The sequence below is a fragment of the Eretmochelys imbricata genome, chromosome 2 (assembly GCF_965152235.1).
Source record: "Eretmochelys imbricata isolate rEreImb1 chromosome 2, rEreImb1.hap1, whole genome shotgun sequence".
Lineage (NCBI taxonomy): Eukaryota > Metazoa > Chordata > Testudines > Cheloniidae > Eretmochelys > Eretmochelys imbricata.
Genome location: NC_135573.1, coordinates 192,592,313 through 192,611,047, shown reverse-complemented (window position 1 = coordinate 192,611,047; position 18,735 = coordinate 192,592,313). Strand labels below are relative to the sequence as shown.

Genomic DNA, 18,735 nt, shown 5'->3' with positions numbered 1-18,735 from the left:
TAACTTTTTGCCACTGAAACCCAGGTTGGGCCCCTAAGATCCAGCTGTGAATCATTTGTCCACACTTAATGAGCAAAAGTGATTAACTTAGAGAGATAGCAGTGGGTACAATATGGTCTTTTGGTTTTCCGGTAAATAGCTTATACTTCTCAAAAAATGGTCTGAAAATTGCAGGCAGAAATGCTGTCTGCCAGGTTCCCATGTAACAGTTATGCCAGTGCTACCATGACCCTCTGCCCTTTACAATAAGAACATAATGGCTATATTGGGTCAGACCAATGATCCATCTAGCCCTGTATCCTGTCTTGGACTGTGGCCAGAGCTTCAGGGGAAGTGTACAAAACAGGGCAATTTTGGAGAGATCCACCCATCCTCCCCTCCTGGCTTTGGCAGTCAGAGCTTTAGAGTTGCCCTAGGCATAGGGTTACATCCCTGATCATCTTGGCTAATAACTGTTGATTGACCTATTCTCAGTGACCTTATCTAGTTCTTTTTTTAACCCAGTTATTCTTTTGGCCACCAAACATCCCATGGCAATGAGTTCCACAGGTTAGTTGTGTGTTTGTGAAAAAGTAGTTCCTCTTGTTTGTATTCAATCTGCTTCCTGTTAATTTCAGCAAGTGACCCCTAGGTTTTGTATTATGGAATAGAGTAAATAACACTTATCTATTCACTTTTTCCACACCACTCATAATTTTATAGACCTCTAGCCTATGCCGTTCACCCCCTCCCCCATCTTCTCTTTTCTAAACTGAACAGCCCTTATCTTTTTAGTCTCTCCTTGTACGGAAGCCATTCCATGCCCTTTATCATCTGTGTTGCCCTTCTCTGTTCCTTGCCCAGTTATTGTTTTTGAGATGAGGTGAGCAGAACGGGTCACAGTATTCAAAGAGTGGGCACACCATGGCTTTATAGGGTGGCACTATGTTATTTTCTGCTTTATTTTCCATCCCTTTCCTAACACTGCCTAAGAGTGTTCGCCTTTTTGACCACTGCTGCGCATTGAGCTGAAATTTTTGGAGAACTATCCACGGCGATGCCAAGATCTCTCTGGAGCAGTGATGGTGAATTTACACCCCACCGTTCTACCTGGCATCATTTTTCCAGATGTGCATCACTTGGCAAGGCTCGCTGCTGGATTTCAATGGGGCCCAGGGGCCTGCCCTCAGCAGGGAGGTAACAGCAGCCCCCCCGCTCCTTGCACCAGGCCCCACTTCCCCCAGCGCCTCCCCTCCACCCGGCACCACCCCCCAACAGCCCATTGGCCTAGGCCAGCAGCCCACAGGGAGCAGGTCGGCAGGGGGCGGAGCGTCCTCTCGACGTCACTCCGTGCCGCTCCAACCAGCCAGCGGGTGTCCCCCCCTCCCCGCCCCGAGAGGGGAGTCGCTCCGGGGACGCCCTAGGCGGCGGCCAATGAGGAGCGGCGGCACGCCGGCAGGGCACGTGGCCAGTGGGGAGCGCTGTTACGTGGCTGCTGGCCGGCGGGCTGGGACCGCTCTCTCTGCTGCGGGATCCGTGGGGCCTGCTCGAGCGGCAGCCGCGCGGCGCCCTCCTGGCCGGGAGGTGAGGCTGGGACTCCCGGGCCGGCCGCGCTGGTCAAGGCGGGGGCGTCCTGGCTGCTCATCACGGGCACGCCGGAGTGCGGCTGCAGCGGGGCCCTGCGCCGGCCAGGGGGTGTCCCCCTGCAGTGCCCGGCCTCTCCTCCTCCTCCACCCTGGGGCTGCAGCGCCCCGGCGTAGCGCCGCGCTGCTGTGTGGGGAGCCACGGGCCTTGCGCCGCTCACCGTGGCTGCTGGGCGTGGGTCGCCTGCCGGAGCCGTGAAAGCCGCCTGGGCAGGGAGGCGCCCTGCACCGCGCTGGAACCGGCTGCCGGCTGTGCGGGCGCTGGAGCTCCCCTCTAGCCCTGGGGCGGAGATCGGAGACCCCTGGAGCCGGAGCAGGCACGTGGGCCTTCTGGCAGCGGCATTGACCCTGCCTGTTCTCCACAGCTCTGTCCCCAGCAGTGGGGTGGCCGCCCCCACCGCTCTCGGAGGCAGCGATGGAGCCGAGTACAGCGGAGTTAAGACTTTTCCAGCCTAAATATGCTTTTACTCCTCCATCCGCCCCAAGAGAGAGAACGGGAGCAAAGGGGAAGGGCAAATGGGGGTGTAGCTGGTGCAAGAAAGATGGTGAAGGAGCCACGGAAGCCACAAGGCCAGGGGGAGTGAGGAAGGGTATAAGTCATGTTCATCAGCAACCGCTGCTGAGATTTCCTTTAACACTTGCTTTCTTATTATTCTCTGTATGGTAGATGGAGACTCTCAGGAGCTGTGTGTGTACCAGGTCTGGTGGTGGTTTGGGACTGGGTACCTGTGGGGAGGACAGTTTCCTGTATTTTGCTTATGGCAGTAACCTGCTTCGGGAGAGGATCCTGCTAAAAAACCCATCTGCCACTTTCTATGCTGTAGCCAACTTGCAGGTCTGTATCTATGGGAGAGATGGAACCCTGTATTCCCCTATCCTTTAAGGCTACATTTCTTTGGCACATATAATTCTGTGTTTTAATTATGGTTTCAGGAATTTGGGGAGGAGGCATAGCAGCTACATTAGGGAAAATGTTTGTTACATTTCACTAACACTTTTAAGCCTGTAGAATATGGAAGTACGCTTTGTGAAGCTCTAAGCTCGTGTCTGAACGTGACCTGAGTAGAGCTGGTGCTGCCTTCATCCCACTGCTTCATAGGCTACCTGAATTGAAAATACTTTTGGCAGGGACACTGTGGGCACCAAACCTGAAAAAGTTCTGGGTGTTTAGAGCCCCTCCTAGATAGCCTTAAATGCTTTACACTTATACTGGCCACTGGAGGCTCTCAAAGCACTTGGCAAACATTACTGAATTAAGTCTCACATGTATGAGTGAGAGAAACATTATTATGCCGATGGTTACAGACGAGGAAACGGAGGCAGAAAGCCTTAAAGGGACTTACCCAAGGTCACCCAGGAAGCTCATGGCAGAGCCCGAATGTAAAACCTGGATCGCCTGACTTCATGTCCAGTGTTCTAATGAGATCATCCCTTACCCTTTATAATTCTGCTTATTTATCAGTTCTAATCTGTTTGACGTTTGGAATGTAACCCCATTGCCCCCAAAATCAAGTTTTCCAGTCATCTTGGCTATCATGAACTTGTCATCTTTTAAATGCATCTAAAACTGGGCATCCAGTTGATATCAGACCCAGAGTCAGGGTCATGTAGTTTATCCTCCAGTGGGCAGACTGGAATCAGTTTTGGTGAAGATCTTTGCATTAACCCTTTGAATGAATTTCAGAAATAATAATGGAAGGTGACTAAAACTTTACAAATCCTGATTGGCTAAGAGTTGCATCCATTTTTTTAAAAACAACCAGTGTTAGCAGATCAAATGTTGTTAAAACTATGAGGAAAATTGTGCTGAAGATGTACATTTAGCAGGTTCTAAACTATCAAACAGCATAAAGTATAATGCAATGAAGACTTCAAAGAGCTCCTTGGAAAAATATTTTGCTACATAAGGGCACTTCTTCCTGAGAGAAAACTCCCACTGAAACCAGTAAGAGTTTGGCTGAATTAAGAGTGCTGGTTAGGACTTCATATGCCAGGATAAAGAGTGCCAAAAGATGTAAATGAGACATCTGAAAAAGAGAGCTTATTAGACCAAAAATTTTCATTAAGAGCTAGATAAGTTCTCAGAATCAAGACATTTTTACTTTAGTCCATCAAGTTACTAACTTCTCATTTTTCTTATGCCTCAGTATTGGAATATGTCTGGTATTCTTTGAAGGTTCTGCCATTCAAATTGATGCTGCACACACATGTCAACAAATTGCACTGAGGCTGGAATTACTTACTCTGCAGTTTCGTCCTGGACAAACTGGTGGCTGAAAGGAAACTGGGACAACTCAGTTTTCTGGCAGATAAATAGACGGGAGCAAGTCTCTCCTTCCCCAGGGATAGGGTGGTTTTTAGTATCTCTTTCAGAGCCAGGCCTAGCACAGTTCAAGGCTTTTTATGCTGTCTTGTCTGGGCATAAAGGGAGCTTTTCGTCAGTGAATTGCAACTTCACGTTTCTTGCAAAAACATGGTTATTTTGCTGGCTTCACTGGAAGCGTGAGTGGATTATTTGTGCATCTTTGAAATGTACTGACAAAGCCTTGTTGGGAGAGCCTATTAACCTTAGCTGAAGCCAGTACTGCTATCACTATCTGACATCTGCAGGCAATACATTCGCTCATAAATGTGTCATAAAGTAAGAGTTACAATTTGTTTTGATTTTTAATGTTTCCACAATTTTTAAAAATACATTCCCGTGGAAATAGTTGCTTTAACAACAAATATACTTTCCCTTGCGCGTCTGAAACCCAGATGTTTGTAGCGCTAGGGATGTGAAAGTGACTGCACTCCAAACTGAGAGAGAGCCAAAAAGTAAACGGAACATAGTGACACGCGGGTATTTCTTATAATTTTTACTTTGACCTCAGATTTTACTAGTAATCTTGGTACTGAAATTGATTTGTTTACAATATCTGACTTAATCTGAAAGTATCACTTTAATGTTAATCACCAAAACTCAGGCCATGTCTACACTGACACTTGTGTCGGCATAACTTTTTTTGTTGCTCTGGAGTGTGGAAAAAAAACAGCCCCGTGAGCGACATAAGCACTTGTGCACAGCACTGTGTCGGCCAGAGACGCTCTTCTGTGGACAGAGCAACCGCTGCTCGTTGAGCTGGTTTTATTATGTTGGTGGGAGAGCTCTCTCCAATCGGCATAACACAGCTACACGAGCGCTCTTATAGTGGTACAGCTGTGCCACTGTAAGCTTGTAAGTGTAGAGGTGGTTTTAGTGACCATGCCTTCCATAATTTTGGGATGCAGTAATCTTAATGGTCTAGCAGCTGGGATGTATTACTAAATTTTCATTGAATTTGCTGAACAGCTATCAAATGTTAAATATTGTGTAAGAAAACTTTATATACTATTATTTAAAGCACCTTAGTGTAAGAATGTAATGTAAACTCCATGACAGTTAAATAAACTACCTTGCTCATTCAGATTTAAGCTACTGATCTAAAGATTTCCAGTATAAAAGATCTTAACAGTTGCATCCTTTGTTCATATCAACATATCTATTTGAATGACTTGTGCATGGTGGTCTAGTGCCAACTGGAGAGAAAGGTGAACTCTATCAGAGGGTGTCTGAAAGTTCCAAAGACTACTGTGATTAATATCAAATATATGGTCATAAGTGTACTCCTTCAACCACCAGTCTTCTGGCAATTAGAGCCTGATCATCTGAAGTGCTGAGCACTTTCAAATATCACTGATAAGTCAAAAATGCTCAGCACATCAGAGGCTTCTCAGCACCTGGCAGGATCAGGCCCTGAAGGAGAAGATGAAAGTAGCAAAGTGCAGTATCTCTAACAAAAGAATGTTGTGTGAAACTTTTTGCTGAGTTGCAACCTTCAGTTTGTTTACTGACTTTCAGGTTATGCAGTAAGTATGTTATGTAGCAATGCAAGTTAACTGTTCTGATCTGGCTCCCAATTTCTGGTTGTTTAGAACAGATCTATGAGCTGTGCAGTGTGCTAACACAGGCTGCTTTTGATCCATTGCTCCATTCTGATTGTTATACTGTGTTTCAAAAAGAACGGAGATCTCAGAATGAAAAGGCATTACACAGATTAACAGTTGACTTCTGATAATTTCTGTACAGTGAAACCGGGTAAGGCTGATGAGACAAAACTAGCCTTGGAATAAAAGGTTAAGAATGCTGACCAGGAGTGTTCTCTTTCACAGAGAGAAGTAAGATATCAGTGTGTAAAGTGAAGCAATCTGAACTTTGGGGGCGGGGCTGAGGGAGTGGAAATGAGTGGTTATGGTAAATGGACAAGAGAAAATAAGGAACACAAGCAAAAAAACAACTAAAATTGGATCAGCATTTAGGAGAGGGGCAAAAAAATTAAGGGCATGAGCCCAAGTCGTGCCCAGAGCCTTTATTGCTGTTAACGCCCATAGGCACAGGAGATGCTGAGCATCTTACAGAATGAAGTCCAAAGTGGTCTTAGAACAAAACAGGAAAAGCTTCAGAAAGGATCGAAAAATAATTAATTTTTCTTAGAGTATCATCAATGGGCTCAGTTCTGTACAAAACCAGAAAGACCACCTCTTTAAGGGAAGGAGGGCTCAATCCTGCAAACATTTGCCCATGTCTGTAACTTTATGCCTGTGACTTCAGTGGGATTACTGGCGTGCATGCAATTACTCATGCTTGAGAGTTTGCAGGATCTAGCCTGGAGTCTTGAATGATATACAAGAATCTGGTGACCCTTACACTCTGAAATCAATTTGTAGCAACTCATGGAATGGCTGAGGATTAGCATTCACGTAGGTATATTTCTGTTTTAGAGAGCATTTTGAGAAAAATTGCCTTTTGGAGGGTTTAGTTGCACCCTCTTATATATGGGGCATATTTTGTAAAACCACCTGTTGCATCCTCATGGCTTATTGAAGATCAGACAAGAACCTCCAAAGTGTAGAATTTATTTATTTTTAAGCCCTTCAAATTTCAGAAATATTTTTAAAGATTGAAAAACATATTTGAGCAGATCTGTAAGCGGTAGCTCACTTCAGAAATTAAAAACCTTAACAACTAAAAACACTTTAAAGGGACATCAATTTGAAATATAGTCACTTTAAATAAAGGAGGGGGTCGCAGCTTAAAAGTAGTTTAAAGAACTTTGCTTGTTCTTGAGTGACCTAGTCACTGGTGTTGGTACCATTATTTTTCTTACTTTTCTTTAGAACGTCTCTCTACACTGCTGCTGGATGAAAGGTCCACACAAACTGGAGACTGGCTGACAACTGATTAGTCACTCACCATTTCCATGATGTGCTGAGTGCTGTCTGATGCCCAAAGTAAAACTGAAAAAAATAGAAGAAAAAGTTTTTCCTGTATTTTATTTTACAGGAAACTTTATAGCAGGGGTCTCAAACTCCGTTTACCTTAGGGCCAGTGCCAGTCCTCAAATCCTCCCGGCGGGCCAATAATGTCACTGAAGATGGTGTTCAGAAAGAAAACGTTTATATTGTATTTTTTATTTCGAATTTCTTAGAAATAATAAAACTGTCCTACAAGTTTATACAATTCCTCACCTGCTAGAGAGTTTTTAGTGTTTGCCAGACACCTGGCAACACTTCAGTTCTGTCAGTTTGTTGATGTTTGGCCTTAGTGATTGAGCAGTTGAAACCTTCAGGATTGCAGAAAGGTGTGCATCAAATAGTTCCTTTCGGTATTTTGACTTGTTTATATTCACTGTGGGGGAAAAAAGTGACACTGCCTCCATGGCTGACTCTGCCTGGCAACTAGTGATGCTGCCTCCGTGGCTGACTCTGCCCGGAGACTAGTGATGGTATCTCTGTCCCTCTCCCCCAGCCAATAGGAGCTGCGAAGGGCAGTGCCTGCAGCAGACATTGCCGGCAGCGTGGCTGCATGTGTCTCCTCTGCGGGCTACAGTGGGGAGGTTCTCCGGCCACAGACGGCCCGTGGGCCAGGACTTTGAGACCCCTGCTCTATAGTAAAATTAGGTTTTACTTGTGAAAACAGGAGGTATGTGAGTTCTAAAAGAATCTCAATTTTGCACCTACAATGGGTTTAAAAAAAAAATCAGATGAAAATATCCCTTAGAAGTCTCTCACCTATTGTTCTTACAGGTAACACCCAAGAATATTCTAACTGAAGAATTAGAAACTTTTTTCAGTTTACTTCGTGCATTTGATAGCACTTTCTGCCTACTCGCTTTTGGTGGTCAGTTTCAGTTCCTTTCTTTTCTCATATGCTAGCATGATGACTTCTCACATGCTGGGGCAGCTCAGATGCATGCTCTTCCTTACGCCCTTCAAGAGGGTGTTCACAAGTAACAGCAGCACCAAAAGCTGAGAAGGAATAAGCAGGTGACAGGCATGTACACGGAGAGGAAGGGAACAAAGAGGAGTACTGGGCCCTAACAGGTTTGGTGCTGTAGCTCTCAGGCTCACCCAAAAAACCTTTCTAAACCTTTGATGGGCAGCAGAAAACCATTACAGAAACAGGATTTAACTTCAGAGAGTCACTGACATCCCTTTAACATTACTGTATTGTATTTAATGTAGAATGTATCTATTACATTGAGATGAGGTTGTGGCTCTTTCTCTGCCAGTCCCATTTTCTAGCAACTCTTGTTAGTTGTTTGGCCTAAAAAATAGAGAGATACCCAGATCTGGGCTCAAATTTCACAGTGCAGCTCCATCATCACTAATAATGAACCTACCATCCCTTTCTTCCTTCCTCAAACCCATTTTTTTTCTTGGGGCCTGATGAAACTCCCACTGAAGTCTGCAGAAAGTATCCAGTTGATCCCAGTCAGAGCTGGATCACATCCTTAATGAAGGAAAAGTAACTCTGCTGGCTCTTCTTGTAGACTTTGCTTAAGCTCGTAATTTGTGAAGAAAACCTATATCACTGAGTTTAAGTGGAAATTGATCATTTGTATTGATTTAATTTGCAGGATTTTAAACTTGTTTTCGGCAATCATCAAGGCAAACCAAGTTCTTACTGGCATGGAAGTACAGCTACCATTGTTCAAAGCCCTGGAGATGAAGTGTGGGGAGTAGTGTGGAAAATGAACACTAGCGATTTAAATTCGCTGGATAAGTAGGTGCATTCTAATGTCTTGTGTCACTTTAGAAAGCAAGCCAAATGCAATGGTTATTTTTCAGTAATCAATGTGGTGGGTTTGTGTTGGATCAGGGAGAACATTGGATTCTAAAACACAAATTTAACTCCAAAATTATCTCTAATGCTTTGGAAGCTGATAAACTTAACATTGCTTAAACTTGAGAAGCAAAAAAAACTTTAAAGAAGGGCTTTGATATGAGGAGAGGATTCTGAACTGTTGGATTGAACTTAAATTCATGTCAGTCACTAAAAAATTGTTGTAATCTCTTTCCATATTTGCTAATTATCAAAGCTCTTTGAGCAAGGTTTTCTGCCTTTGCAGCCCAATATCTGTTTTGTTCTGCAGTGGAGAGGAGATGATACTGAGTTTGACATTGTGATTTCTATGTCAGTAGACTGATATGAGCACCATATTGGGACTTCATCTTGGGCTCCAGCAGGAGGAAGATGAACTGGGCTGTGTAGTAGAGAACTAGCTCTCCCATGCTAGCAAAGGGAGCTCTTGGAAAAGCCACTAATACAGTAATTTTCTAAGTTTGCAACAGATTTCAAAATGTTCATTTTGAAGTTAGTCACAACTATAAAGTAACTAGGGAGCAGAATAGGAATCTCTTGTGGCAGTTAAATGAGGAGCATGGGAACTGTGACGATTCAGTTTTCCCTCCCAGCGCAAACCTGTCCTTCCCCTGTTCAGTGACAACTTAGATAGCTCTGTCACCTATCAAATTGCTTGCCTGCCTGCCTGCCTGCTGGAGAGCATTGAGGCAGTACATGGCTAAGAACCTCAGAAAATCATCCCTCTCTTTTGCAGATACCTTAATAAGGATTTAGGAGCCTAACTTTAGACACTGTTTGGAAACTTTGGCCAGAGTTCTGTACTTGTTTTATTACAGCTCTTAGTGGCCTAGTCTATAAAACTGAAATTTCAATTTGCACGTTAATGGTGTGTGAGTCTGAATCTGCACGGGGCTGAGTGCTCTCAGCCGCCATTGACTTCAGCACCTCACAGGATCAGGCCCATTGTGAATGCTTTCAGGATTTGAAGAATAAAATTCATGTTACAAAGTTTAGTTTGGAGACATTGGAATTAGATTAAATCTGAGCAGTAAATTACCTTGTGTACTTCTCACTGGGGAGAAGTCCTCACTCTTTCTCCTACCCAATTCTCTGCACCTTACTGCTCCCACTAGTGATCATACTATAGATCCTGTCTCTTTTCTACAACATCTTAACTTGCCATGCGTTCCTGAAACCTAAAATACTTCACAGAGCTAAAGATCCCACTATTCCTGTCTGTGAGGGAAGATACTGCCTTACCAGCACCGTCAGGAAAGAATAGGTTGATTAGTAAATAATTGTAATTTGTACTGTGGAGTTTTAAATCACTTTTAATGCTAGTGAAAGGTACCTGATTGGCAGCCCTGGAGACTCAACTGTTCTGACTCAACAAAAAAGTTACAGGATGGGCATTAGCATTGCTGGCTTGCTCCCCCAACAGTTCACGAATAGGTCCTAAAGGTGATCTTCGAAAGGAAAGAAACTGGATTTGTCCTCTTTGCTTCTTTATGACCTATAAAGAAAACATGATTTAAAAAAAAATCTAATGCTAGTCTTTTCACTCGATATTCAGGTTTGATCTACCCCGTCTTCCTAGTGATCTGGTATAATTATGATGGAGTAACTATGAAGTGAAAAGTGATAGGAAACTATTTTTATCAGATGTTAAAAATTTGCTTTTTGTGTGTTAATGTAAACTTTTTCCCTTTCTGCACTCCTTGCCCTCTAGAAATAATTACTAGGATTTCTACCTGTTAAAATGCTTATGTTCGCTTTTGTTCTGATAACATGGCACTGTTTGCAGGATTGGGGCCATAGTCCTTAAAGGCTTACATTATGTCTACACTATGGACCTTACAGCGGCACAGCTGTACCGCTACGGCTGTGCTGTTGTAAGGTCTCCTGTGTAGCTGCTCTTTGCTGACAGGAGAGAGCTCTCCTGCCAGCATAATTAAACCACCCCCAAGGAGCAGCGTTAGCAATGTTGGAAGGAGAGGCTCTCCTGCCGACATAGCACTGTCCACACCAGCACTTTTGTCGGTGAAACGTATGTTGATCAGGGGTGTGTTGTTTTTTTTCCACACCCCAGATCGACAAAAGTTTTGCTGACAAATGTGCTAGTGTAGACAAGGCCTTAAATGTGTAGAGTTAAGCACAGACATCAAATAGTCCTGCTGAAATCAGTGGGACTGTTTGCACTTTGTAGTTGCACACATTTGTAAGTGTCTGCAGGATTGGAACATAGTTATAACTCAAATAGATTAATTTTCCTTATATTATGTTGGATTATTAAACCTGAAAAATCCAGTTTTGCTTTTTACTGTGTGTGTTCACTTTTTCTCAGCATGGACAATGAAAGTAGTCTTTGTTACTTCTGTTTTTGGATAATGTGTAGTCAATTTCACTTTTAGCTAGTAAATGAGGAACTAAATCATACAATGCTTGGATTGCAAACAAAGGAGAGGGATCTTTGTGTCTTTGCTTTCCTTGGTATTAAACTTCTTGGAGGCACTTCTCTTGATTGTAAGTTTTTGGAGGTTTTGTCTTAGCCTAAAATTTACATTTCATAAAGTTTTTTTGACCTGACACTTTTTCTTTTAAATCCCAGCAAAAGACACTATTGGCCTTTCATCTTTTTCCCCCTGCGATGACCCAGCAATCTGTTTCTAAAGTTTACATTCTGTTTGTTTGTAGACTGCAATCATACTGTTAGTTTCATGCAGGCATATGGGTCTGCCTGCAGTGAGCCAGCTGGGGCCATACTCTGCTAGTATGTTAAATCACTTGTAAAAGTGAATAGATGTTTTCATTTGAAAATATAATTTGTCAGGTACTTGGATACCATTGTGATCAATACTGTTAAAATTTAGGGTATTCTAATTGGTCACATTTTTACCTGTCATGTTCAGCTAAGCAGTTAACTATCTTATCTAAATTCTGTCCCTGATCTCATGACACTTCAACTAAATTCACCTATTACTGTAGCCAATTTATTTAGATTTGTATTAGAAGCTAATTTTAACTCTTTAGCACTTTTTTTTTTTTAATCCGCTGTCCTCCCCTCGCCCTTGGGCAAATCTTTCTTTTGAAAGAAACTAGTTATGACAGGTCTTGATATAATCTTGTAGCTCATTACTATTGTGCAAGTTCTACATACAAATTATGAGGTCTGGGCATGTTATTGGCAGTGCTGGGTTGTTCACAAGGATGTGCTTTGCCCGAGAACTTTAGGAGTTTCCTCACTTTAGAATGATCTCTCTTTAAAAATAATTAAAGGGGCAAGGTAAAATTTTGCAATTGTTTCATTATCAAAGTGGAACTGACTGATCCTGGCATTGTCTTTAATTCTGATAATTTCATTGTGTGCATATTGTGGATTATCAAATTTTATTTATATAACAAACATTAACTGATTCACAGGAGGTGTAGAAAGTAATGTTACTGTTAACTTGCATGGTTTGCTGTTACACTATTTGTTCTGGATCTAAAAAATAAGCCAATGGTGGTATTCACTTTTTTATTTCAGTACTCCGAGATACAAGTACTGATCAAAATTATTGGAATACATTAATATTACTCAGTACTACAGCTGAAAAGCCACCTTGCATTTAACATGCTAAAACTCACCTATTCAAATACATGTTAGTTTTCTCCCCTGTATTGGTGGTTCAGAATGAAAAGAAATGTTTTGATTCTTTACAGGCAAGAAGGAGTTGAAGATGGTATTTACATTCCAATAGAAGTTAACCTTCCAACGCAAGAGGGAAAAGTACTGACCTGTCGAAGTTATCAGATGAATGATTGTGTTTGTGATCTCCCATCACCACAGTATAAAAAGGTAGGCATCATCTAAAAAGAGCATGAACTGAAGTGGATATTGTATTACTACTTGCCACTTAAAATAGTCTCTTACAACAGGATTTGCTACATAGCATAGTCCCTTAAAACAGCATTTCAGTTCTTTCCAAATGTATCAAACCAATACATCCCTAGTGTTAGTCTGCTGACTTTAGTGAAACTAAACCAAAGGTAAATCTGGCCTATTGTACATAAAGCATGTGCTCTCACCCATGAATTGCTTCATCCTCAACTCATTTGCAGCCACCTGGGAGGTGGCGTCAGTTGCTCAAAAGCACTCAGCAACTTTACAACATAGTTTGGGACAGAAAAGATCACTGTACTCAACTGAAGCCACAAAGGGAATTTCACTGGACAGAACTTAACGTCCTGACTTGGAATCTGGCAAGGACATAGATATTAGTATCTCCGCTCTTGTAGAAAGTGCCATAGAATCTTTAATGACTACAGGAAGTTAGTCTCTTGGCTTGACCCCTCCAACATCACAGGCCCTGTAACACTGTTCTGGGGCATTGGTCTAGTACTCCTTAGCATATGCACAGCGTGCTTCAAGTGGCATGTGACCAGGATTCATCACTGAATTTGGACTGCTGGTTGGATCATTCGCTTCCCTGGTTTGGGCCGGGAGCGTGACATGTACACTGATCTGTCCCCCCTGCTTTAGTACTGATTTGGAAGAAAAAGTTCCATGTGCGCAGTCACCAACACCACTCTGCAGCACACTGATGCTTTTTGGAGGTGTGCCTAAGCACTGAGCAGTCCTGACTTGCTTAGCTGGTGAGGTCTGAGGCCCTATCCAGAGATGGTGTGGCTACATGTCTAGAAATGTTTAGCTAATCAGAATTACAGATAAAATCAACAAGTTATCATAGTGACTTTCTACTGCAAATAACTAACTGGGCTTGATTCTTTAACCCCTATGCATATGTCACTCCTTTTGACCCAGGGGTCCGTCCATATGGATCAGCTTGCAGGATCAGAATCTGTTTTTTGTGAAAGAACGCTAACCCACGCACCGCTATTGTGCTGGCCAGCCATCGCTCCCCCTTATTTTTCTCCCAGATGGATCTTTTGGCCTATTTGAAGAAATACAACTATGCTAATACAAACATCAAGGTTGATAATTTATATATAGTCTGGGGCTCTCCTTGCCATACTGCATGTATACCAAGATAATGGAAAAACTGATCTTTTATTTGTCAAACAAAATTGCCCCTTACAAGTAAAACTTTACAAGGCAGTCATCTAACTGTACACACTGTAATATAATATAGTACTACATATGTACAGTTAGTCATGTATTTTTGTGACAAAACTGAAACAGTTACGGGAATTGTAACTTCCTGGCTTGTGTATTTAAATTCTCTGCCGTATGCTTGTTAACCTAGTCATTGTCATCACAATAGTATCTTGCTGCCTGAGCTTTTAAAACATGCATATATATCTGTTTATATTGGTAATTATATCTCACTGGCTCCCCTCTCTCAAAACAATTGTATTGTCCGGGGTTCAAACCAAATTTGACTCTTCGTTGTAGTCACATCAACTCTGACGCTGCCTTCTGTAAGGGAAGTGTTCTCTCGGTCTAATTTCTTAGTTTTTTTTATGGTTCTACCTTTTTCTTCTATATAAAAGGATTATATTTAAGAGGACGAGTAGGGCTGTTCATGTCATATGGCTGTGTCAGTGACTAAATGTGCTGTGTGTACATGTGTGTGTACCTGGGATAAGGGGTTTTTATTTTTGTAACTTCCACCCCAGTAATTTCCTGTATTTTTGTTTTCACTTCCCGTAAATAGTTTTGGCTTATACAACACACTTTCATTTATCTTATGTGGGGGAAGGAAAACTTCAGTAAAATAAACAGTAGAGAAACTGTCTTCACTTATGCCACATCTAAATGGCTTCTTTGCTACTGTAGTTCTTAGTCACATTCACCACCGTCCATTCAAATTAGAAAGACCCAGCAGCTGTTGGTGCATCATCTCAGGATTTTTTTAAATAACTCAAGCGTTCTAATTATTTCTCACTTAGAAGAACTTATGCTAAGGCTGGTTGAAGACTGAAATCCTATAACTTGAAGATGGAAATTAATTTACTCCTGGGGGAATTTTGCACCAAAATATTAAAATTTTTGTGCACAATATTTTAAAATTCTGCATATTTTATTTGTCAAAATAATGCAGTATAATCACTCTGGTTTCAATTATTTTGGTAATTTACAATGGATGGAAAATGGGAGTGGGGAGCATTGGAGGAAATCCCCAAACACCCTTGCCTAATAGTAATGTAACTAGGTTTCACGCTTTATTTTTAAAAAAGAAAAGGAGTACTTGTGGCACCTTAGAGACTAACCAATTTATTTGAGCATAAGCTTTCGTGAGCTACAGCTATGCTTAAATAAATTGGTTAGTCTCTAAGGTGCCACAAGTACTCCTTTTCTTTTTGCAAATACAGACTAACACGGCTGTTACTCTGAAACCTGGCTTTATTTCTAGTTACTAGTCAACAAATATGTGCAGCCATATGCTCAGTGTTACATCATAGGTAACTAAGGAGCAAGTGAGGACTGGGGAATCAAACTCTCAATTTATATTGGCTACTGACCATTTCCAGAAAAGGAAGTGGAAAACAATTCATGGAACACATTTTGATAAGAAATTTTTTCAGTCCAAAAAGTTAGACCAATTTTAATCACTAAAGGAACTTAAGCATTTATAAGGCCATACTGTCCTTTACACCACTCTGGCTATGTAAAGGAGTCTCTTAAAACTTTTACACCTGTTTTATATTCCTGGGGGAATTCACTAGGCAGGCAGGCTGCTACATTCTGCTCTGCTTGAGGGGACAGAGCCTGTCCCACATCTACCTCCTCAGAAACACTCTGAAGCCCTGCCCTTCCACGCATGCTACAATAGTGAGCGAGAGGCACAGAGTCTGTGTGTGTCTCTCTCTCCCATCACCTTAAATGGTACTATTTTTACACAAGTAGAGATTTGTGTGATCTAACTCTTTCATTGTAAAGTGATAAGTTTTTTTTCTTTTAATTGTAGGTCATCTGTATGGGTGCAAAACAGAATGGCTTGCCAACTGCCTATCAGAAGAAATTAGAAGCTATAGAAACAAACAACTATGCAGGACCAGTATCAGTCTTTGAAGAAATTGAAGCTGCTATTAAAGAGAAGGAAACAACAACTCAGTAGAAAAGTATCCCCAAAATATTTCGAGTTCCATTTCCTTGCCTGATTTAATTCTATGGCCTGTGTTATACAGGAGGTCAGATTAGATTATCACAGTGGTCCTTTCTTGTCTTGGAATATACGAATTTTTCATTTTGATTTAGGCATCTGTCCTCTCATTATACTGATTAGCAATAATTTCCTTCTTTGATAAAGAAGGGCAAACTTGACACATTTGTGTAGTTCAGTAAGGTATTGGATTGAATATGCAATTTAAAGTCCTGTTCTTGCAAAGACCTATATATATGGTTAAATGTATGTATCACATCTAAAGTTAAGCATGTGTAAATCTTTGCAAAGTTGAACTTAACTTTCTGTAGTTCTCATACAGTGCTGGCAAAGTTCATATAGTTCTTTAATGCATCTATAAGCAGAAAGAACTAAAGAGAAAAGCCAGCTTGATAGTCATGTGCACATGCTACTGTGTTCTAGGATTAAGAGTTGCAGGATCAAGCTACAGTTCTCCAAGCAGGTTTAAAAAAACTTTTTTTTTTTCCAAATGTACATAAGGTTCATTGGGATGCAAAGCTGGGAATTAAGCTGATACCAATTTGGATTTTTACATATCTAACTTCTGTAGCAGGGGTGCTGAGAGCCATTGAACCAAACTGTAAACCCTGTATATAATGGAAACCTCTTCAAGCTGAGGGATGCGGAAGCACCCCTTGCACCACTAGTTCCAGTACCTATGTTCTGTAGAGCAAGATTTTTTTTCTTTGTCCAAGAGGTGTATCCATTTGATTTTAAAAGTTAATCATTGGCTACTCTTTACCTTTTAGGTGTGCAATCACCCCCTGTGTACCAATATGTCATGCCACTGGATACTGGTCACTTAAAAGCCAGTTTAACCAAGAAAAGAAAGGAATTTAAAACACAAATATTTTCCAACACATGCCCTTAAGGAAGTTACCAGTGAAGCACAGCATCCTACCTGTAATGGTGTACTATTTTGTGGTATTGCTAGGAGTGGATGAACGAAGTCAGATAAAATAACTCTCCTGAATGGATTTTTTTAAAAATTCTAAAGAGTTGGCTAACTACTTAATTTTTTTCTTTAAATCATTGAATGCCTTGAACTTCCTGACTTCTGCAGGAAGCAGACCTAAGGCTTGATGAAAGCCCATAGGAATCTTTTCATTCACCTCACTGGGTTTGGATCAGGCCCCAATAAAGAAACACTGAAGTCTCTCTGAATTGTAGCTGCAGCTTAGCTGGAATCAGAATATTGTAAGTCTTGCACAAGTTCCTAACCTTGTGATACTTTCAGACTAAATTGAATGATTACTTCTGGGGAGAGGGGGCAATTGAACAACTTTGGGAAACACAACAACTGAATATTTTTTCTTTTGTATTTAAGATCTGTATGCAAAGGATTTGTCCTTGATATAAAGGGGATATGAGTTATCTTCAAAGTTACTATGTGATTGATTATGACATCTGACAATATGCACACAGGAACTGATAATTGACCTTGTCTTCCCCTCATAAACTTCCATATTGGACACGTGCCATAGCAGTGCACTTCACGTCCGCATGTCATGTGAACATCTCCAAAGTTTATGCATTTCATTTGGGCCCCATCTAATTCCCATGTTCTCTGTATGTAAAATATAAATATGTATGCACTGAAAGTTGGAGTAAATAAAAAAGATTGCAGTTGCCAGATTACTTCTGTGTCTATACAGTGCACGGAAAATGAAAATTCCTCTTGATTCAAGAATGCTCAGTGTAGCTTGTGTAGGCTAAAGCTGTTTGCATGAATGCGTAAGTGAAAGTTGCCATATTGGGCATTGTTTTTCAATGCAACTGTAAATTAATCTATGTGCACTCTGTTTTTTTAAATAAAGATTCTTCATAACTGTAAGAATCATTTTTGCTTAAGATTGTTTCATTTGAAATGTCCATCTTCAAAATTGTTACTTTAGTACAGGGGTGGGCAAACTTTTTGGCCTGAGAGCCACATCTGGGTATGGAAATTATATGGTGGGCCATGAATTGCTCATAAAATTGGGGCTTGGAGTTCGGGGGGGGATTCAGGCTCTGGGGTGGAGCTGGGAATGAGAGGTTTTGGGTGCAGGAGGGTGCTCTGGGAAGGGGGTTGGGGCATGGGAGGATGTCAGGTGCAGGCTCTGGGCAGCGCTTACCTAGAGCAGCTCCCAGAAGCAGTGGCATGTCCCCCCTCCAGCTCCTACGCAGCGGTGTGATGCTGGCCAGGCGGCTCTGTGTGCTGCCCTGTCCGCAGGTGCCACCCTTGCAGCTCCCATTAGCTGTGGTTCCTGGCCAATGGGAGCTGCAGAACCGGTGCTTGGGGTAGGGGCAGCGTGCAGAACCCCCTGGCTGCCCCTACATGTATGAGCTGGAGGGGGGAAATGCTGGTGCTTCCGGGAGCCACGTGGGGAGGGCAAGCCCCTGACCCTGCTCCCCAGTGGGAGCCTGAGGACTGGATTCAAAGGTCTGACAGGCAGGACACGGTCCAGGGGCTGTAGTTTACCCACCCCTGCTTTAGCAGCTCCAATTAAATGATTTTTTTAAAATGTACAACTTAAATTGTTTCCAAACAGTGTACCACCATATAGGATTAGCTTTATTACTAAAGATTAAGGCCAAAATAATTGTCAAGAGGAAGAAAAAGGAAACTTTCAAGGGACAATATAGTTGCAAATCATGTAGAAAAGGAGTAGTTATGCCACTGGCACAAGAGCTCAAAGATTTATATGGAAGCAAGGGCAAAAATGCAGTTATACCTCTACTATATTTGATTCAAGGAACATGCACTGACCTACCAGTGTCCTCATTTATTGATTTAACTTAGCCTAAACTGTGCTATATTATGAAAAATACTTTTTGAAAT

At 41.9% G+C, this 18,735-nt stretch overlaps 1 protein-coding gene across 1 annotated transcript; it reads left to right on the top strand.

Annotated features, from left to right (window-relative positions):
- The first annotated feature begins 1,468 nt into the window (after positions 1-1,468).
- GGCT (gamma-glutamylcyclotransferase) lies at positions 1,469-17,754 on the top strand. The gene is made up of 5 exons (XM_077811215.1): positions 1,469-1,563; positions 2,290-2,457; positions 8,561-8,706; positions 12,490-12,625; positions 15,699-17,754. Exons 2-5 carry the CDS (start codon positions 2,290-2,292, stop codon positions 15,846-15,848), a joined length of 600 nt encoding a protein of 199 aa, XP_077667341.1. The 5' UTR covers positions 1,469-1,563; the 3' UTR covers positions 15,849-17,754.
- The last annotated feature ends 981 nt before the right edge of the window (positions 17,755-18,735 follow it).